The sequence below is a fragment of the Quercus suber genome, unplaced genomic scaffold (assembly GCF_002906115.3).
Source record: "Quercus suber isolate HL8 unplaced genomic scaffold, Cork oak 2.0 scaffold_1037, whole genome shotgun sequence".
NCBI lineage: Eukaryota > Viridiplantae > Streptophyta > Magnoliopsida > Fagales > Fagaceae > Quercus > Quercus suber.
In genome coordinates this window covers 43,827-66,437 of record NW_027070448.1, presented here as the reverse complement: position 1 = coordinate 66,437, position 22,611 = coordinate 43,827, and the positions used below count along the sequence as shown (strand labels likewise).

The 22,611-nt window shown below is 33.5% G+C and overlaps 1 protein-coding gene and 1 pseudogene across 1 annotated transcript; both read right to left on the bottom strand.

Annotated features, from left to right (window-relative positions):
- Nucleotides 1-1,593: 1,593 nt before the first annotated feature.
- LOC136061286 (disease resistance-like protein DSC1) lies at nucleotides 1,594-3,357 on the bottom strand. Its single transcript, XM_065769048.1, has 2 exons — nucleotides 2,448-3,357; nucleotides 1,594-2,404 (listed from the first exon to the last, which is right to left on the bottom strand). The coding sequence occupies exons 1-2, from the start codon at nucleotides 3,237-3,239 to the stop codon at nucleotides 2,129-2,131; spliced, it is 1,068 nt and encodes a 355-aa protein (XP_065625120.1). The 5' UTR covers nucleotides 3,240-3,357; the 3' UTR covers nucleotides 1,594-2,128.
- A 5-nt stretch (nucleotides 3,358-3,362) lies between these two features.
- On the bottom strand, nucleotides 3,363-20,487 carry LOC112040865 (disease resistance protein RUN1-like; annotated as a pseudogene).
- Between the last annotated feature and the right edge of the window lie 2,124 nt (nucleotides 20,488-22,611).

The window sequence follows — 22,611 nt, the reverse complement described above, 5'->3', positions numbered from 1 at the left end:
CAGCAGTGGAGCTAAAAATTTAGCATTTTAGCTCCACCAAAAGTTACTTTATCTATTTTACCTATACACATGCTACAGCAGTGGATTATTTTAGCTTTTAACACAATAAAATAATATAAACATCACAATAAATAATATATTCACTACACTAAAATAATATACCCTCTACAATAAAATAATATATTCTACTCCAAAAAATAAAATTCACAGCACCACCCACAACTACCTCTGCCATCAGCCACAGCCACACCACCACCACCATTACCGGCCACAACCACCAGGCACCACAACACACATAGAAAAAAAAAAAAAAAAAAAAACAAACAAAAAACAAAACCACAACCACCACCACCATTACCGGCCACAACCACCAGGCAACCAAAACACAACATAGAAAAAAAAAACAAAAAACAAATAAAAACAAAAAACAAAACCACAACCACGGCGGCTGGGAAGGCGTGGGGTGAGGCGATTGCGGCTGGGAAGGCGTGGGGTGAGGTGATCGCGGCTGGGACGGCGTGGCTGAGGCGATCGGCGGCTGGGAAGGCGTGGGGTGAGCGATCGGAGGCTGGGACAGCGTGGCTGAGGTGATCGGCGGCGTGAGATGAAATGAGATGAGATGAGGCGATCGGCAGCGTGAGGCAATCGGCGGCGTGAGGCGATCGGAGAGAGTGACTGAGAGAGAGAGATGAGAGCGTTTTGAGAGAGAGATGAGAGCGTTTTGAGAGAGAGATGAGAGAGTGACTGAGAGAGAGAGGAGATGTGAGAGAGACTTTCTATTATTTTATTGAACCGGCTGAATAAAATTTTTTTTTTTTTTTTTACAAGTTTAAAGTTTTTAGATGCTTCAATAACAAATACGGTAAGAAATGAAGATCTGATTCAACATGTCTAGTCTAAAGAATTTGTAGAAGGACTACTTATTTTACTTAATATCACTGGTCAAAGTGTTTTCTGCGTAGCGGTGAGACTAACCACAGGAGAAAAGTGAGACAATAAATGCATATCATCTAAGGGAGGTAGACACTTAGGTAATCATTAACCAATAGTTCCCATTTGTATGGAAGAATTTTACCAAAACTACGTAATTTTAAGTTGTTGAAGATATTATAGAAAGTTAAGGCTGCTGACAAAAAATGAGATAATTCATCCAGCTAGGCTTAGAAATAATGAAGAGATCGAATGCCACATGCATGGCAAACCGAAAGGTATATAACACGCCATTTGAACTGGGTATATTCAGTACTCATTGGGTCATCATCATATTCATTACTAATTCTCAATGCCTATTAAGAAGGCCCTGATAAATATGGGCCTGAGCAACTTCAAATGATAAATACTACCACACCAAAACCAAATATATAGAGGCTTAAACATTCCATACACATACCTGAGAGCAAAACCCTGATGCAAGTCCTTCAAGCTATGGGGTTAGTTTTGTTGCTGGATTAACAACAAAATCACTCAGACCCTATTTAAGAAAAGAAATGCAAAGGAATTAAAAAGAAAAAAGGAAAAAAAAAATGAAATAAACAGCCAGAAACGAATTCTGTTTAGAGAATAACAAGAAAGACAGCGCGACTTACCAAAAAAAGTCATAGAAAAATAGTGTATCAGCCTTGAAAATTCATCAAAGATACCAATTTCCCTGGAATTTCTCTTCCCCGCAATTAGAGTCACCTTGTTCTCGTGTGCTTGAATTCCCAATCCAATTTCCCAAATGTGGAATGAATCTTTCAATTAAATCAGGGAGCCGTATCCTCTTTGGGTGTGGTACATCTACCTCATTATAGGTAACTTCTCCACTAGGTCCATCCTCATCCCCATCATGGTCATCATGACTTCGCTTAATTATGGCATCTTTTGCTGAATTGTCTAAATCATCCTCGTAAGGAGTGATGTTGTAGTTGCAGGAACCAGCCATATTTTGTTTGAGATCTTTAATGTCTTGCTCATATACCAAACGAGCCCCGCATCTAGTCACCTCCAAGCCTGTACCTTCAATTTCAATTCCAACATCAACCTGACTTAATTGATCATAAGCATCGACTTGACTCAATATCTTGTCCCACAGCCCTTCCATAGAAAAATATTTTATCCAAAGGTGATTTGAATCAATCTTACCAAATTACTCGGAAAAACCAAAGCTTAAGTAATCTGGAACTTTAAATCCATTGACATTACAGAGAAAATTAATAAAATGAGTAACTGGATGATTTTCTGAACTTTCCAGAGGATGTTGGAGTGGATAATGCTCACAGGGAACAAAAACAACACACAGAGCAATTCCTATAAAACCTGGAGGCTCTTGCAGATTCAATGAAGGCCCTTCACTTTGATGGCTAAACCATTTCGGAATTCTACTTCCAGGTATAAGAATATTTTGGAGACCTAAATCTAGTCTCTGAAACACACAAATCAAGATATTAGAATTGAGAGAGAGAGACCTGAATGTAACGTCTCAGCATTGTTAAGAACATGCCACCGTAATCTTGATTGTCATTTAATTTGAAGCAGTTAAAAAGATAAAGATGTGGATGAAAATCTTTTTCTGGTCTTAAGGGTAATGTTTCGAGTGAGGTACAACCCTCTGCCCCCAAATAATCAATACTTAATGGAAGCTGTGGTAGTGACCGTAGATTAGTGCAACCACTCAAAAAAAGAGAATCCAGTTTAGATAGTCGAATGATATCTTCAAGAAGGGAAACAAAATTGTTTCCCCTTAGATTTAAATTTGTTAAAGAGGACAAACAACCAATTACATCAGGGACTGCCTCTAGATTGCAATAACTTAGATTCATATAGGTCAAAGAGGACAAGCCTAATAGAGCAAGCATTGACATGCCCATGGGATCTAGACTTCTTCTTTGCAATAAAGGAAAGTTGAGGAGTTTATTTGATGGTTTAGATGATAGAAAATTACATCCACGAAGAGAGAGATTTTGGGGATTTTTTAAGAGAACCATGGATGAAGGTAACTCTTTTATAGCAGTTCTACTCCCATCTAGCTCCTCTAGGCCTTCAATATTTCCCAAGTTCTCTGGCAATTTGTCACGTTTTGAGTAGTTAGATATATTGAGAGTTTTTAAAGACGTCAAACTACAAATAACAATAGGAAGACTTGAAAGGTTTTTGCAATCTCTTAGATCCAAGTTTATAAGGCCAGTTGAGTGTTCCACTAATAATGATGGATCTTTTATAGCAGTCTCACTCAAACAAAGTTTTGACAAACGTGACATATTTTTCACAATCTCTGGAAACTTCTTCAATTTTGAACAACCACCAAGATCGAAAAATTCAAGAGCTTCCAAGCTGATCTTGTGAGGAAGGCTTTCGAGACATTTGCAACCATTCAAATCCAATCAAATAAGCCATTTGAGATCTCCAATAGATGCATGAATCTTATATAGTCCTGTACAACGTCGAAGAATTAATTGCTTAAGATTTGGGGCACCATTTAGGTCCGAGATCTCAATCAAGTTTCGAGAGTCACTCAAATCAATGAGTTTTAACTCATTTAAAATCTGTTATAAACCAATAAATAATTAGACTAACTCAAGCATTAATGAAAACGCAGGAAAAACAAATTAGTATAAGTGAAAATCTTACTATAATTCCTTTCCATAGTTGTTTGATGTTGCTGCAATGCATTCTTAGTTCAACAAGTTTATTTGGTTGGAAATTGGTCGACATTGATTTTAAAGAATATCCATGCCAATCAATTACACATAACTCGTTAGAAAGATAATTAAGGCCTTGTGGAAGTTGGATAGGACCTCCAATGAGATCTTGTGGAGGATGCACATAACCAATTCTAAGAAATCTCAAATTTTTCATCTTTGAGAAGGCTTTAGCACTCAAGTACTGTTCCTTTGCTTCAATAGGCATGTTTAGCATTATGCCTTCAACTACCTCTGTTCCCTAATAATCAAGAACAATGAAATTAGAGTAATTGACAAATATTTAGAAGAAATTGTTAAAATATATATAATTCTATAAGTTTAGGTCTAGAATGGACAACTAACACTACTATTCTTCAATATATGAAGGACTTCCTTATAACGCCATAACCTACTTCAGCGACCAGGCTCTTCAGGGGATTCACGACAAACAATTTCTTGGCCCATTTCTTGTAGCAAATCATGCATCCACAAGGATTCATGCATCAACAAACTTCTCTCTCTATCAATGGTTATCAACAATTTTTCTGTAAGAACTTCAATATTGTAGTTTGGATAGTAACCAAAACTTTCTAGTATATCTCTTATGCAATCTTTGTTCTCTCCTTTGAAAAAACATGCAGTATCCAAAAACAATTCCTTTTGAGTATACATCAGACCATCAAAACTTATTTGAAGTATATTTAGAATGTTTCTATCAGGTTCTTGTTTTAGTTTATATAAGGCACTTTTCCATTCATCTATTCTTCTTTCAAATAACAAAGAACCTAAAACTTTAAGAGCCAAAGGAAGGCCACTGGCATAATTCACCAAGTCCTTAGACAAATCCACATAATTTTCTTCAGGATAGGGTTTCTTGAAAACTCTCCAACTAAAAAGATGCAAAGCATCGTTGTCATTCAATCCCTGCATTGTATATATATCATTTATACCACATCTTCTCAACAAGTGCTTATCTCTACTTGTTACAATGATTCTACTCCCTGAACCAAACCAATCATGATTATGTTGACACCCCATTTTGCAACCCGCATTTAACCTCACCGGGAGGGTAAAAGGGTAATTTTGACTTGGAAATATGCATTTTGATTCTGGTCATTAGATTCTTAATCTCATTTTATCAAAATGATCTTGATGTTGTAACGATCAAATCGACTAGTCATAAGCCCTAATCGGACCATCAGATTGAAAGTTATCATCAAATCAAGTTTTAATGGCCGAGATGCACTATCAAAAATTGAGTCCGACTATATGTGATTATGAACAATTGATTCCAATTGGTTATAATTCTAATCAATTTGAGATCAATGATGTGTCATAATTTGATTGGTTAGGATTACATTTTATGGTGATGTTGCATACACCTAATTAATTAGATAGTTAAACATTAATTATTCAATGAGTAATTTGCGTAATTATCTTTTAATTAGAGTAAATTTGGAACCAATTAAGTCTGAAATGGGAGTGATTGGAGCCATTTAATGTTAATTGGGAGCTAATTTGGGACTATTAATGTTATTTGTGCTGAAACCATTTTCTAACAAATGACCTCTGCTCACCATTTCATCAATATCTCTTATAACATTTTGAATCTGTGAATGAGGTTAATTTTCCCAGAAACTAGACATCCGGGGCTTCAATTTGAGTACAAGAATGAGGCAATTCCGGTTAGAATTGAGTCAGATATGATTTTTTGAAATTGGCTCTACAAGCTGTTACAGCAGCTACGGGAAAACCGAATTTTGGCTTGTTCCTCACTCCTACCAATCTTTCCATTTAATGCACCAGATTTTCCCCAAGGCTAAAATGAGGTCTAGGTTCATGATTCTTTGTCAACCCTCATTAAATAGCCTTCCATTCATATTTCCTCCACCACTACTATATAAACCCCTCTCTACTTCATTCCAAAGGACACCAAAAAACCCTCTCTCTTCTCCTCTCTTGAGTTCTAGTGAAGTAGAGTAGTCTTGTCATATCTTGGTCTTCCTGAGACTCAAGGTATTGAGTGAGACTCACTCTCCCTCTCCTAGTTCTTTTTTTCCTCCTCTCTTAGGACCTCTACCAAGAGTCTCCTCCTCCACCATATGGATCTTGCATGAAGGTAGAATCTCTTTTCCTAACTAGTTTTTTATGTTTCCATAATGAGAGTTTAAGATTAAAGCATGATAATAATCATTTAAATTCCTTTGAATATGTTTGAATGTTCTTAATTGTTCTTATATGTTCTTCACATGTTCTTGGTTGTTCATCACATGTTCATGCATAACACTAATTTTAATCTTAAACCCACATCAAAAAACATGAAAAAGATGTTTGTTTTATAATTCTTTCAAATCCTTGAATCTAGGATATCACTATCCACATACATTCACTAGAATTTATTTTTCAATCCAAATGCAATGCTTAATAAATTGAATTAGGGTTTATCACATGCACACACATTAATTCAACATGTAAATTAATTGACATATTGGATGATATGATATGATTGTTGGCCACCATAGTCTAGAAGACCGGTTTCACCGGGCAAGGTGGGTGCCTAACACCTTCCCACTTTGTAACATAGCCTCCGAACTTAGATCAAAGGTTAGTAGATCAAATGCTTATCCATGTAATTTTCGATTTTTAGATTGTAACTAGGAAACAAAGCCATGTACTTTATCTTAGATTGTATTTAGGACCAAAGTCATGTAATTTTCCTATGATCAATGTAAATTTCAAATTAATAAAATGAGGAATTTTTTTTTTTCAATTATGGTTTTCTTATTTTTCTAATAATTAAATAAGTGGCGACTCCATTGTTAAACCCTTAATCTAAATGGGAAAATATAACTAGTCGAACCTCCATTTTGAGAGGGATTAACACGACGCCACCCATTCATGTGGGTTTGGCCCAACATCCTATAAAAAAGGGGGCCGGGGGCGCGGTATCTCACAGATTCCCAACTAATGCTTCTAGTTGTTCATCTTCATCCACATCATCAAGAACAATAAGAACCTTTTTGTTGTAGTCTATTCCCTATAACATTGATCCCCTAAAAAACATTCGATATATTTTTTCTACTTCCCTTAAGGATGTTAGAAAGAAGTTGTTCTTGTAAAGAAACTAGATGATGATTTTTAGTTTTTTCTCTTACATTAGCTATAAAGCTGCTAGCTTCAAAGCTACCTGAAATTCTTTCATAAATTTCTAGTGCAAGAGTTGTTTTACCCATTCCACCCATCCCGCAAATCCCAACAAAACGAACACCACCCGACCCTTCAACTAAATATAAATTCAACATTTCCATCACAGGAGATTCTATTCCAACAAGTTCCTTGGAAATGGCACTTTGAAATATAAGATTCAATTCACTAGATATCCTTTCAATGATTTTTTGGATAATTATTGATTCATGCCAGCAAAGAAGATAACAAAAAAATAATTTTGATGACTATATAATATATAGCATAAATACAGGAGACAAAATATTCAAAATACAATCTTAGATTCATTGAGCAAAAGTGGAATCTAAAAAGTGCATAATATAGCATCGTAATTGAGGTTTGATTTGTTTGTCACGTCGGATAGTCCATGTGATAAGAACCATGTGTTTCCTTCTAATTGTAATAGTTTAATGGGTTAAGAGTGTGCCTACTTTTCTTTTTTTTTGATAAGCCGATAGTTAGAGTGTGACAAATTTTAATGTCATTTTTTGTAAGTTTCTCAGATTTTAATTTTCATACTCCTTTTTTGTATATATTTTTTTTTATCTTCACAATAAGAAAAAAGATATAACAGATAGACCAATTGAAGTACTTAACTATTTACTATATATTTATGGTTCTGGCCTATTTATTTGCCCAAAACATTTTAACTGCTCAAAGAAGAAATTCTACAAGAAATAAAAATTAGATGAAAATACAGTGTTATCGTGAGGTATTGTGCTCTTTATTTTGTAGTGATTGAGTTTTTCAATTGATTATTTATGCTTGCTATTGCTATATTGTTAATTGGCTAATGATGTATACCATTGGGCTATAAATTGGTAGATTAGCTTAAAATTGGAATTTGCCATAATTACAACTTAGGTTCTAAATCATTACCATAATTAAAATTTGGTAATCTTAAGAACGAAAGGCAAAGAATGAGAAATTATTAGGACCACCGGAAGGACTGCTGATGTGATCCTTCCAACCAATGAAATAATGCCATTTATGCAAATTTGTGAGTCGATGTCCTAATTAGCAAAAGGAATAAAAAATTAAAAAAATTTACCAAATGATGTCACATTTGCATAAATTACAGCATTTTATTGGTTGGAAGGTAAGGGAGAATCATGTTAGCAATCCTCCTTATAGACCTAATAATTTCTTGCAAAAAAGAGGAGAATATAGTGAGAAATAAATTGTGTTTGACATGGCATTTTTCTAACCTTTATATAATTTATTTGCCATGTGTCATCCATCAAAATAAAAATGAGAGAGAATGGGAGGGTTTCAAATGGGAGGCAAGCGAAATGCAAAATGATATGAGTATGACCACATGAGAAATCTACTACGAAAAGAAGTATATATGGGACTAGACCATGCATATTATGAACTTTGGAAATTACAAGCATATTGATTAAGCATGTCTAAACGCTACTAGCATTATCAGGACCTAGCTTGAGTCCTGTTAGAAGATAATAGTTATTAATTGGAAAAGCCAAGATTTAAGTTTAAGGGGGCCAAATGTATAAGTGACGCACATTAGGGGCGGCGCAAAGTGTTAATCAGGGTGGTCACATGACCACCCTGAATTTTTTTTGTTTTTTTAATATGCCTTAAATTTTTTTTTTTTTAAATTAATATGGGTCTTTTGACTGCCTAGAAAAAAGCTTGACCACCCTAAAAAAAACTTGAATATTCTTAATAACAACTGAGTCCATTAAAAATAAAATTCAACCTCTCCAAAATTTTGGTCCTTTGAATGTTAAACTAAAAAATTGTGAAAAATGCTATGTTCACAACATTTTTGCAACATTTTTGTAACAAATCCTAAGTAGCATGTTGTTACTGTTGAACAAAAAATTAATGTCAGTGGTAAGTTTAAATTAGAACCAATAAAAACTTACCGCCTAGGCTTTATTGTGAAAGTGTTACAAAAATATTATGGATGTAGAACTTTGAAAATTTTGCCCAAACAAACAAATTAGCCTAAAAACCCAAGTCAAACTTTTAATTGTGATTTTTAAAATTGTGTTTTCAAATGGCATATTTTAAAATTGCTTTTTTTTTTAAAATATAAAAAAGCACACTTTTCAAATAGCTAGTCTGTTAGTGCTTGCTTTAGTCTTTAACTGAATTTATTGGATTTATGTGATACATTTTTTCAAAAAGATAATGCATTTTGTTTATATTATTACTTATTTAGGCAATATGTTGGTAATTGAATGGGAGATCAGTAGCTTAATAATTGCTTGGTTGTATATATTGAAAAAGATGTAGCAGATAATATTAATAGTGAAACTATCATATCACACAACGATTTCAAAATATAAAAACTTGTGAAATAAAATTTTAAAACTTTATGTATTTGCATATGTTTTTATTTTGTGATGTTAATATATTCAAATTTTATTTTTATTAAAAATTTTTAATGACTACCCAACAAAAATTCTTGGAGCTGTCACTGACGCACATGCATGAATAAGCCATTTTGTGATTTTTTTTTTTTTTTTTTTGGTGAAAGGTATTAGACATTCTAAGCTAAAAGAAGGCAAGCATTTGAATTGAGGCCAAATATAAGAAGCAAAGCTTCATTCACTCAACAAATCATCTATATATATATATATATATAGGTAAAGCTAAGAGAAAATTCAATTAGATTTCAAATTAGAATTCAATTAAATTCTACAATTGAATTTAATTGAATTTAGCTTTCAAAATTAGGCAACTCAACTAGTTTGATGAATTTTTCAACAAATGTATTTCTTTTTTTGATTTAGCCCCAAAAACTTAACCTAAGATGTGTGTATAATTGTAAATGTTTTTAATTGTACCCGTGCATATGGATGGAGTTATAAACTAGTTTATATAATGTGGATTACCAAGTCATTTTTTTTTTTTTTTTTTTTGTCTATATTGAATACTTCAGTAATGGACTATAATTGTACCCGTGCATATGGATGGAGTTATAAACTAGTTTATATAATGTGGATTACCAAGTCATTTTTTTTTTTTTTTTTTTTGTCTATATTGAATACTTCAGTAATGGACTACCATGCCTCATACAATGCAAAGGCTCTTCAACCAAAGTCGAACTTGAGCTTATAATTCCCTAAGTCATAATATACATACAAGGGACAAACATAAATTTTCTCTAGTTAATCAGATTAGAAAAAGCAAATAAAATTTGTCATATTATTCCAGGGGAAAGTCAGCAAAGCTTTAGTGTAGAAAAATTACCATATTGATGATAATGTGAACAAACAAAAGTACTCTAGCGAAAGACAAATGTTACCTATCATGTAAATCCCATCTAGAGATATTGCCCACTTCTTTCAAAGCAGCTTTCCATGCTTGCACATCCTTGTTGTTAACCTTGGGATCATTTTCATGCTTCTCGAAAGCTTCAGCAAGAGTACCTGTCTGGTTCCGTACATCGGTGGGATCCACATGGTAAAAGATGGGAAAAACTGTCAACTTCGTCTCTTCTATGAATTCAATAATCTTTGCTAGTTCAATCAAGCACCGTCTTGAAGAAGTATAGTTTGTTGAGAGAATGATGATTGCATACTTGGATTCTTCTATTGCTTTCAAGAGCTGTGAAGAAATATACTTTCCTTGCTTAAGTTTCTCATCATCATCCCTGAGGGTGATAATACCCTTTCGTTTCAAAGTAGTATAGAGATGGTTTGTAAAATTCTTGCAGGTGTCATCACTGCAAAAACTAAGGAACACATCATATTTCAAAGAAGAAGAAGAAGAAGAAGAGGAGGAGGAGGAGAAGGAGGAGGAGGAAGCTGTTTGAGTGGACATAAAAGGATATGGAAGAACTTGGATCAATGACCAAAAATTTCAGTCACTTTCCCCGTAAAAAACCACCAAATTAAGATAACCAGGAAAAAATAAAGAAACAAGAAAAAAACTTTCAGTGAGTAAACCGAAACGCTGATGAGGGGCCAATCTTGGAAGGTGAAAGCGAGTGAGGTTGAAGTTGAGAATTGGTTAACGTTCAGCTGCAAAGAAAGTGAAGAAGAAGAAAAATAAGAATAAAGAGATAGTCGGAGTTAGTACGCTTTCTTTTTTATTCATGTTTTCCTTTTGCAGTCGAGTGAACAAAACTGTCTTCCTTTCCATTAAATTACCATTTGCATTATTTTAAAAAATATATATCATTTAAATACTTTTTTTATGCTAAAACCATTTACATACTTAGAGTTTAGCCATTTATTATTTATACCATAATGTTTAAATACTTTATTTGTACTCATAACATTATATAGCCTTTTATTCAAACTTTCTACCCATGCTCAATGTTATATATCTTTTAAGGGCCAAAATGGGTATTTGCCCCTTTCACCAAAACTTTTCAGCAAAATGCCCCATGTCTGAAACTATTTAAGAAAATGTCCTTGTTTTGAAACTTGATTTTCTAAAAATCAAGTTTCAATTTAAAACTCGATTTTTGGATAATCGAGTTATACAAAACTGAAAATTAAAAAAAAAAAAAAAAAATTCTGGAACTCGAGTTCCTTGAAAATTTTTTTGTGGAACTCAAGTACTTTGTATGGAACTTGAGTTCCAAGAAAAAAAAATTTCTAAGTCCACGTTCGCTATAACTTGATTGTCCAAAAATCAGTTTTACATTTGGAACTTGATTTTTAGAAAATCAAGTTTCAAAACAGGGGCATTTCTCTAAATAGTTTTAGAAAGAGGGCATTTTTCTGGAAAGTTTGTGAGAAAGGGGTAAAAGCCCATTTTGGCCATCTTTTAAGCATCAATTAAATTCAAAATGATGTAACTGTAACATAATAAAACTAGTCGTTTTGAACACATGAAAAAAGATATATATATATATATATATATATTTAAACTACATTAGAGTTATTATGGACGAATTTGTAAAAAACAGAGGACAAAATGGGCTTTTGCCCTTTTCGGGCAAATTAATTAGTTTTATACTCCATTTCCCAAATTAAGTAAGGAAATGCCCCTTTTTTAAAACTCGATTTATGATAAATCGAGTTAGGCCCTATAGTGGCGTTTTAAGGAGCTTATAGTGACGTTTTTTAACTCTACCTCAATGAAATCGAGTTATAGGCAAATTTTTACCTATAACTTGATTTCATTAAAGTCGAGTTGAAAAACGTCATTATAGGTCTTAAAAACGTCACTATAGGCTCACTAAAACGCCACTATAAGGCTTTAGAAATTTTTTTTTCCTAACTCAATTTATCATAAATCGAGTTTTAAAAGAGGGGTATTTCTCTATTTAGTTTGAGAAATGGGGTATAAAGCTAATTAATTTGCCCGAAAAGGGCAAAAGCCCATTTTGTCCAAAAAACGGAGTATATGAATATTGAGGCAAATGATTTTTCTTTATATATTAGAGGGACTCAAGATACAACATAAATGTGCACTCACATGCTTAATATGCTCAAGTGTAGTTAGTCTTTCTCGAATAGGATGTAGTTACAAATGCTCTTTGCAATTTTAAAAAAAAAATCCCTAAAATCTCAACTCGCATATACGATTCTCAAATAATTGCCTAGCTAGCGCAAAATCAATATGCTAGGTTTGATGTGGCCTCGTTTTATTAGTGACTTTCATGAATAAGGTTTGATGTGGCATGTCAGAAGTTTTTTTCCTAACCTAATTGAGCAATTTCTTAGAAGATAATGGTTTATGGTATTCGTCATTGTTTTAACTACTCGCAAACCTCCGCGATGCGGGGGAATATACAACTATTTTGTAACGTGGTAGTATGATTTATTCTATAAAACATACTGGATATATTATTTCTAAAATTATTTTTCATCTCTCCATCTCTACAAATATATCATTCTATTATTTTGAGTTAAAAAAAAAAAAAAAAANAAGTACTCTAGCGAAAGACAAATGTTACCTATCATGTAAATCCCATCTAGAGATATTGCCCACTTCTTTCAAAGCAGCTTTCCATGCTTGCACATCCTTGTTGTTAACCTTGGGATCATTTTCATGCTTCTCGAAAGCTTCAGCAAGAGTACCTGTCTGGTTCCGTACATCGGTGGGATCCACATGGTAAAAGATGGGAAAAACTGTCAACTTCGTCTCTTCTATGAATTCAATAATCTTTGCTAGTTCAATCAAGCACCGTCTTGAAGAAGTATAGTTTGTTGAGAGAATGATGATTGCATACTTGGATTCTTCTATTGCTTTCAAGAGCTGTGAAGAAATATACTTTCCTTGCTTAAGTTTCTCATCATCATCCCTGAGGGTGATAATACCCTTTCGTTTCAAAGTAGTATAGAGATGGTTTGTAAAATTCTTGCAGGTGTCATCACTGCAAAAACTAAGGAACACATCATATTTCAAAGAAGAAGAAGAAGAAGAAGAGGAGGAGGAGGAGAAGGAGGAGGAGGAAGCTGTTTGAGTGGACATAAAAGGATATGGAAGAACTTGGATCAATGACCAAAAATTTCAGTCACTTTCCCCGTAAAAAACCACCAAATTAAGATAACCAGGAAAAAATAAAGAAACAAGAAAAAAACTTTCAGTGAGTAAACCGAAACGCTGATGAGGGGCCAATCTTGGAAGGTGAAAGCGAGTGAGGTTGAAGTTGAGAATTGGTTAACGTTCAGCTGCAAAGAAAGTGAAGAAGAAGAAAAATAAGAATAAAGAGATAGTCGGAGTTAGTACGCTTTCTTTTTTATTCATGTTTTCCTTTTGCAGTCGAGTGAACAAAACTGTCTTCCTTTCCATTAAATTACCATTTGCATTATTTTAAAAAATATATATCATTTAAATACTTTTTTTATGCTAAAACCATTTACATACTTAGAGTTTAGCCATTTATTATTTATACCATAATGTTTAAATACTTTATTTGTACTCATAACATTATATAGCCTTTTATTCAAACTTTCTACCCATGCTCAATGTTATATATCTTTTAAGGGCCAAAATGGGTATTTGCCCCTTTCACCAAAACTTTTCAGCAAAATGCCCCATGTCTGAAACTATTTAAGAAAATGTCCTTGTTTTGAAACTTGATTTTCTAAAAATCAAGTTTCAATTTAAAACTCGATTTTTGGATAATCGAGTTATACAAAACTGAAAATTAAAAAAAAAAAAAAAAAATTCTGGAACTCGAGTTCCTTGAAAATTTTTTTGTGGAACTCAAGTACTTTGTATGGAACTTGAGTTCCAAGAAAAAAAAATTTCTAAGTCCACGTTCGCTATAACTTGATTGTCCAAAAATCAGTTTTACATTTGGAACTTGATTTTTAGAAAATCAAGTTTCAAAACAGGGGCATTTCTCTAAATAGTTTTAGAAAGAGGGCATTTTTCTGGAAAGTTTGTGAGAAAGGGGTAAAAGCCCATTTTGGCCATCTTTTAAGCATCAATTAAATTCAAAATGATGTAACTGTAACATAATAAAACTAGTCGTTTTGAACACATGAAAAAAGATATATATATATATATATATATATTTAAACTACATTAGAGTTATTATGGACGAATTTGTAAAAAACAGAGGACAAAATGGGCTTTTGCCCTTTTCGGGCAAATTAATTAGTTTTATACTCCATTTCCCAAATTAAGTAAGGAAATGCCCCTTTTTTAAAACTCGATTTATGATAAATCGAGTTAGGCCCTATAGTGGCGTTTTAAGGAGCTTATAGTGACGTTTTTTAACTCTACCTCAATGAAATCGAGTTATAGGCAAATTTTTACCTATAACTTGATTTCATTAAAGTCGAGTTGAAAAACGTCATTATAGGTCTTAAAAACGTCACTATAGGCTCACTAAAACGCCACTATAAGGCTTTAGAAATTTTTTTTTCCTAACTCAATTTATCATAAATCGAGTTTTAAAAGAGGGGTATTTCTCTATTTAGTTTGAGAAATGGGGTATAAAGCTAATTAATTTGCCCGAAAAGGGCAAAAGCCCATTTTGTCCAAAAAACGGAGTATATGAATATTGAGGCAAATGATTTTTCTTTATATATTAGAGGGACTCAAGATACAACATAAATGTGCACTCACATGCTTAATATGCTCAAGTGTAGTTAGTCTTTCTCGAATAGGATGTAGTTACAAATGCTCTTTGCAATTTTAAAAAAAAAATCCCTAAAATCTCAACTCGCATATACGATTCTCAAATAATTGCCTAGCTAGCGCAAAATCAATATGCTAGGTTTGATGTGGCCTCGTTTTATTAGTGACTTTCATGAATAAGGTTTGATGTGGCATGTCAGAAGTTTTTTTCCTAACCTAATTGAGCAATTTCTTAGAAGATAATGGTTTATGGTATTCGTCATTGTTTTAACTACTCGCAAACCTCCGCGATGCGGGGGAATATACAACTATTTTGTAACGTGGTAGTATGATTTATTCTATAAAACATACTGGATATATTATTTCTAAAATTATTTTTCATCTCTCCATCTCTACAAATATATCATTCTATTATTTTGAGTTAAAAAAAAAAAAAAAAAATCTTAGGTGCATTTGATTGATATTATTCCATTATTTTTTTCTTTGAGATAAAAGATAGAAATACTATCCTTTTTTCAAGTGATCTATATTATTCAAACTTTTGTACAGTGATTAGTGTGTTATCGTTTTTTTTTTCTTCTAACAACTAAAAATTTTAAGTTCCAAAATTAATTATTTGAATTTCTCATTCTCTTAAGGACATTATCATGATAACCAAACCTCATCACAAATTTATAATTGATATTATTCAAATAATTTATAGAGACATTCAAATACATTATCATCTCTCTTTTAAAATATCTAAAAATTAACTCAAACTAAAACTATAAGAGGGATAGAGAGTACATGTGATAAATAACTCAAAAAACACACCACCAAAGTGTATCATCCAAAAGTAGAGACACACAAAAAAAAAAAAAAAAAAAAAAAAAAAAATCATCAATCTAAAATAGAGTTGCAAGAAAGAATTAATAATAGAGAGAGAGAGAGAGAGAGAGAGAGAGAGAGAGAGAGAGAACGATCACCTTTTTTAGAAGAGAATATGAGACAAATAACAAAATTATATAAAAGAAGATGAGTAGAAGAATATTCAATAGAAAATGTATAGTTGTAAACACCAAATTATCCAAGTCATACTATGTAATAGAATAATATTAAATCATTCTGTAATTTCATAGGATAACATGTGTCAGGGACGTTTTGTGACGAGGGTTGAAAATGCAAAAACGGCCCAATTCTCCCCGTGGGTTCTTTGGAAGTGTTTATTGTGGAGAATCAAGTCCAAAATTCCAAAAGTATAATAAACAAAAGGCTAATGATGTTTTGACAAGAGAGAATCAAAATGCTAATAACAAAGTGCAAAAAAAGCATAAAAACATAATAGGTCTGAAAGTTTGACCCACATTCAACGATAAGAGGAAATTGAGAGAGGTTGTGAGAAAGAGAGGGAAGGTTCCCTGTACCCATATTTCCACCCTAAGGTTCAGAATTGTGAGAATGTTTCCTGGCTCAATGGGATTTTGCTCTCAAGTTTTAGCTCTTTGGGAAAACGTGGTTGGCCTTGTTTTGAACTGAAGAGAGAGTTTTATATAGAATTTGGGGTGTTGCTAATGACTGGTTTTTGAGTAGTGGAAGAGGCTTTTATTTCCCATGATACTAATTTGGTGTTTTGGCTTGGGTTGCTTTTGTTTAGGGAAGAGTTTGGCATGCTTTTAGCACGATTTTGGAAATAAAGTGGCTGACTCCATTATCTATTCTTTCCTTGTCATTGTAGGCTTTTGATAGTTGCATTTGACTACAATAGGCTAGCTAATTAGTTTAGGGCCAACTGTGTTTTTTGGGTGGAAAAAAAAATATGGTAGCAAAATTAGGTTAAGGCAAAAACTTTGGGCCACAGTCAACCAAAGCATAAAAACTCTTTTGAGATGGAAATTTTGGATACAAGACCTCCTCCATGAGCCTGAGATGCTACTAGTGTCCCTTGCCCACTTGGTAGTACGCTTAGTCTGGGCTCATGCAAAAGGTCCGAAAGAAATCAACCCATACCCTCCAAACCACACTTCTTCAATTTCCCTCATAAGTCACATGGGCTTGGACCATGCTTAAAAGAATGAAATATAATATAATACATGAACTAAGCCCACAAGGAAGTCAGGCTTGGTTGAATCGGGCTTGTAGAAATGTGTCTTGAAAATGGGTATCAACAACATGTAACAAACAAAGAAAATAAAAATTAAAAAGATAAAAAATTAAAATATAACCAATTCTTATCAACCTCAAGTAGAGTTAAATATAAAATTCATCAATCTAAAGAATTAAACATCCACCAAAAGAAAGAAAGAATATATATATATATATATAAAGAGAGAGAGTGAGAGAGAGAGAGAGTATTCACCTTTTTGTGTGAACAAAATATGCATGGATTGAATAGAAGAGAAAATAACAATTTTTTTATAGTAAAAAAAATGAGAAGAAGAAGAGTCATATTAAAATGAAAGAAAAAATTAAAAGAAAGATGAAGGGATAAAGAAATTGTAAGGTTAATATATAAAGCAGTAGGGAGATAAAAAGGTAAAAGTAAGTACATGTTAGAGAATGTGTAATTGTAAAGTAACAAATTAATAAGGAGAAAAATAATTAAAAAGGAGAGTCTTTTTGTGTGAGAAAAATATGGATTGAATGGTAGAGAAAATATCAAATTTTTATGATAACAAAATGGGGAGAAGAAGAGTCAAAATAAAAGGAAGATAAAGGGATGGAGAAATTGTAAAGTTAAGGAATAAAATAGTGAGGAGATAAAAAGGTAAAAGTAAATAAATGTTGGAGAACGTGTAATTGTAAAGTGGCAAATTAATATGGAGAAAAATAATTAAAGAGGAGAGTGAAAATATTGAAAATAGGTTGATGATGTGGCGCTGATGTGGCTCAACAGGAACATAACAACATTAAACTCTATGTTTCAGCTTTTAGATATATATAGATGGTTACTATTGTAAACAAGGTTTGGTGTGGCATCTCAAAAGTAATATTTCTTTTATAATTGAGTGATTGCTTGGAAAATAATAGTTTATGGTATCTGTTTTTAGCCAACAATATATTAAACCTAGTAGTATTTTCTTTCTTATTTGAAAGAAATGAGTATGTCCTTACTTGGAAACTTCAAAAGGTTTTTTCTTATCCCCTTGTAGCTTTACTTTACGAAGTAACTCTTACGTACTTCCGGAGTACGGAGAATGTGTTTCTTCCTCTCACATTCATGATGAAGTTCACTCATTAAATTTAAGGTGGGGAACACATGAATGTGAAAAGAGGAAACCATTTATCAATGCTCCTGGAGTACTTAAGAATTTCCCTACTATATGTTTCCCTTAGTAGTCAAGTCAAAAAGAGCTGCCTTTATTTGCAGTCCCCCCTCCCTACCATCAATAGAAAAGAAGAAATGAAAACTCGGATATCAATAAAATAATGGGATGAATGCTAAAGTGGGAACACAATGAAAATCCACACAAGTACAAGTACACACACCCACACCCCCCCCCCCCCCCAAAAGACCCAAAGATTGTTGCATCCACACAAAAAATAATAAATCAACAGTTCATTTTATCATTTTTGGATAATTCAGAAATTTCTATTAATATGAAACAAACCAATACAAACAGAAACATTTGAACACTGAGACTTCAGCTAGTCCACTGCAACAAGGCATTCTGCCCTGACATAAACTCCCTACTGAACATGAAAGTAGTGTTACATCACCCCAACCCAGTTCTACAAAAAAGACAGTTTTCAGACAAAACTACAGCACCTGATTGGTGCTAATCATACCCGACATGTTTTTACAGACAAAACAATCACAACCTAGCTACTAGCAAACTTCTAAGCAGAAGATGGAATGAGGTATAAACCAGTTACAACAGAGGACTCTGCTTAGGATAAACTTAGAGGCACTTCCTTTAAACATTATCCTAAACTTGACATCTTTTCTCACACTCTTCACCACGATTTCCTCTGTTTTGATCTCTTCTCCATGAATTCTTGAGTTTCTCTTAGACCATATGTGATAGGCAGTAGCCCAAACCACTCTGCATAAGGAACTTCTGAGGTTCTTTCCTTGATACTAGACTCCTGATTGGTCCTAATCATACCAATGTCTTGTTTTTACATACAAAACAATCACATACCCAGCTACTAGCAAACTTTCAAGCAGAGGTTATGAAGGATTGAATAAGGTACAAACCAGTTACAATAGAGAGTTCTGTTTAGGATAGAGTTGCTGCCACTTCCTTTAAACATCAAGGTAACTCTTCATTAAGCTTCCCTCTGTTTTGACCTCTCCAAGAATCCTTGAGTTTATCTGAGATAATAAGGAATTTGGAGGCTTTTACCTTTGATACTCAGCCACCCACATGAGTGCCTATTAGGCCCAAGCATGTCCCAATGCCAACAAGAGGCGTGTCATATATCATGATAACATCTATTGACACACCCTCTGCCTATCCAATGTACATTTTGAGAAGTGTACTTAGCTAAAATTTCATCAGCGAATTTCACAAAATCGAACCCCCTATGACTCGCTTTTCTTTCATCCTGAAGAAAAATGCATCACGATATTAGCCCCCCCCCCCCCCCCAACAACACACACAGGAGGACTTCTAGACAAAACTTCATTTTTAAAATCAAATTGTTTAAATGTAAACAAAATAATAATGACCTAAGTTCCTTATATTGAGAAACAGAAAAATAAAAATCCCTCTCTACTAAAATGAGCCTAATTCAACTATTACAGGCCCAATTCTAGGGCAAACTCAGCACAAAACTCCAAAAACTAAAAGGAGAAATTTCCACAGCTTTCTAATCAACCAAGCAGGAAAAAAAAAATCAACAAAATTCATTACAACCTCTTGAGTTCATCAACAATACAACTAAAAAAAAAAAAAATTCAATTTTCAGATTTTGAAAGGGTTGATGTAGTGAGAGGGGGAAAGCATCACATGACTGCTCTAAGAGAAGGAGACCTCTCTCCGAAAGAAAGGACTCAATTTTCTTCTTTCCATTTGATTTTGAATAATGCTAATACAGTACAAATCAATTTCCATGAAGTGCAAATAGCAACGAGAAAAAAACCATGCAACCAATTAGTTCCAAGAAAAGCCTCCAAGAAGTCACTAATTTTCAATTTTCATCCCTGCATAAGTTTGGCAGATACCATATCTGAACATCTTGATTTCAGCTATTACTAGTGCTGCACATTATTGAATTTCTGGTATATAGATAAGGTGGTAATAAAAGCATGACTCTGCAAGCAAGCCCATTTTAAACCTTGAACAAACCCAAGAAGGTTTAACAACAACTGTAATTACGTGCTGCATGGCCATGGTTTAAGCATTTAGGAAAAAGTTGACAAGAAATCAGCTAACATTCCACACCATTCTTAATTAAACTAGATACAAGTCAGCTACTTTTACCTTGCGAAGATACACGTCCAAAACATGGCCAAACTGACGGGAATGCAACCGCACATTATTAAAGTAGCTTCAATTGGAATACATCCTATGAAAAGCCTCTTTCCCCACTTAGCAGCTGAACTCATCAATGGCTTAACAGCACAGTCATCAGAAGAAGCAGAATCAACCACCATTTCTGGAGGCAAGTCCCGTTTACTCCTGCAAGATAATAGTCATTTCACTGGCATCTGCCCAGTTACATGAGCATGATCTGCAGGAGACGATCTGCCCAGTTACAATAAGGACATCCTTAATGAGTGTAAGCAGAACTATCGACGTCCTGTAAAATGGAGCACCAAACCAGAAAACGCAAAGATGCTTGGGAAATTGAATGTAGTCATAGCACCTATGCAACAAAGTTTCTTTGGCTGCTTCATTTACTGAGGTATGTTCAATAAACCGCCAAAGAACCAAAACATTAAGAATATTAAGAACTGTGGTTTTACCATCATTGAGTTTAGTATAAGAGTGGTTTCATTAAATGATGTGGGTAACAGCTATCAGGGGAAAATTGGAGTTTTTATTTTTTATTTTTTTGCCATAAAAGCCATTAAATGAAAGCTTTTCTTTTGTTAATGGGTGGGGAGGTAGAATATGCCCCAAATTTATATCTAAAAAATTAATAGAACTAAAGGAAAAAGGAAAAATCCATGAATTCATGTATCCCTAACTCTTGAATTACAAAATGAAAAGGGGATTGTTTTAGTCTTTAGAAATTAAAAAATAATAATAATATAGAGATTTACTTATATAATTTTGGAAACATATGCTTTAAATGCTCTTAAAGTTAATGAGTCATATATAGCAAAAAATAAAAAATTAAACAATAAAAGAAAAAATAATACATTAGTACATTAAATGAGTGTTTTTTTAATTTCTTTTTAAATATGAAGGGCACATTAATTAAAATTTGCCCATAATATAAAATTCTTATTTAAATTTTTTTTTAAATATGAAGGTTGCATAAGTACAATAATGATTGATTTCCAATTTAGATTGAGAAATAAATAAAAGATGCCTCTATCACCCCAAATGAATGTAGAATGAACTAATGTTAAGGCAAAATGACTAGAAGTTCTTTTTTTCAAAGAAAAAGTGACCAAAGGTAGGAGCTTATGGGAAATTCCTATGCTTTCTGAGTGTAACTGGAGATGGAGGAAAAATTAAGGACGTATTTTATCATTTATGGCATGACCACTAGCATCCGAATTCGTCATTACTGCAAGCTTACAGACAGTATTAAGAATAAAAACAAGTAGAAAAGTGCTGGGAGTGTTGAGGCACGTGAGGTTCACATGGAAGAGGTTAGTAAAGATAAGATGCAGGATGCAGCAGAGATTAGTTGATAAGGAGCAGCCAGATGCAGACACGTGATTGAGCATTAACTACTTCCGCATTTGCAGCCACTAACTCCTTGATTCACAGATCAATTAGTTTTAGAAATTATTATTTTTTTGTTTTCTTTCTTTTACGCTTGCTTGTACATATAAAAGCAAAGCTACTTTGTATATTCTGATTCATTCTCATTCAGTGAAATAAAAAATCTTCTATTTTTTACCTTTCTTCAGAGAGAAACAAAGAGAGAGAGAGAGGGGTAAAGAGAGTGTTTTCATTGAATGTGATACTGTTTTTCATGGTATCAGAGCTGTAACAATGGCTTCCACTGATCAAGCTTCTTCATTTTCTATTCTAGATCCAGTGGATTCTTCGGATTCTAATGAATTGAATCCCAATCCATATTGCTTGAAGAGTGGTGATAATCCTGGTTCTATTTTGGTCACTGAGCTTTTGATTGGACATGTCAATTATCCATCCTGGTCACGAGCAATGGTTATTGCTCTCACTGCCAAGAACAAAATTGAGTTCATCAATGGTGTTATCAGTAAACCAGAAGTCAATTCTCCACTGTACAAAGCTTGGACTCTTGCGAACACAATGGTTCTTTCTTGGATATACAACTCTGTGAATAAGAACATCAAATCTAGTGTGATGTACAACGAGACTGCTAGGCAGGTCTAGTTGGATCTAAAACACAGATTTGCTCAAGGCAATGCTGCCAGGATCTACTCACTGCAGAAGGCAATTTCTCACATTTCTCAGAACAATCTTTTGGTGAGTGATTACTTCACTAACTTCAAGACACTTTCTGATGAATAAATGAATTGTGATCCTTTGCCTGAATGTTCTTGTGGAGCAATGAGGATTTTGACTGAAAAATTTGAGAAAGATTGTGTGATGAAATTCTTGATGGGACTGAA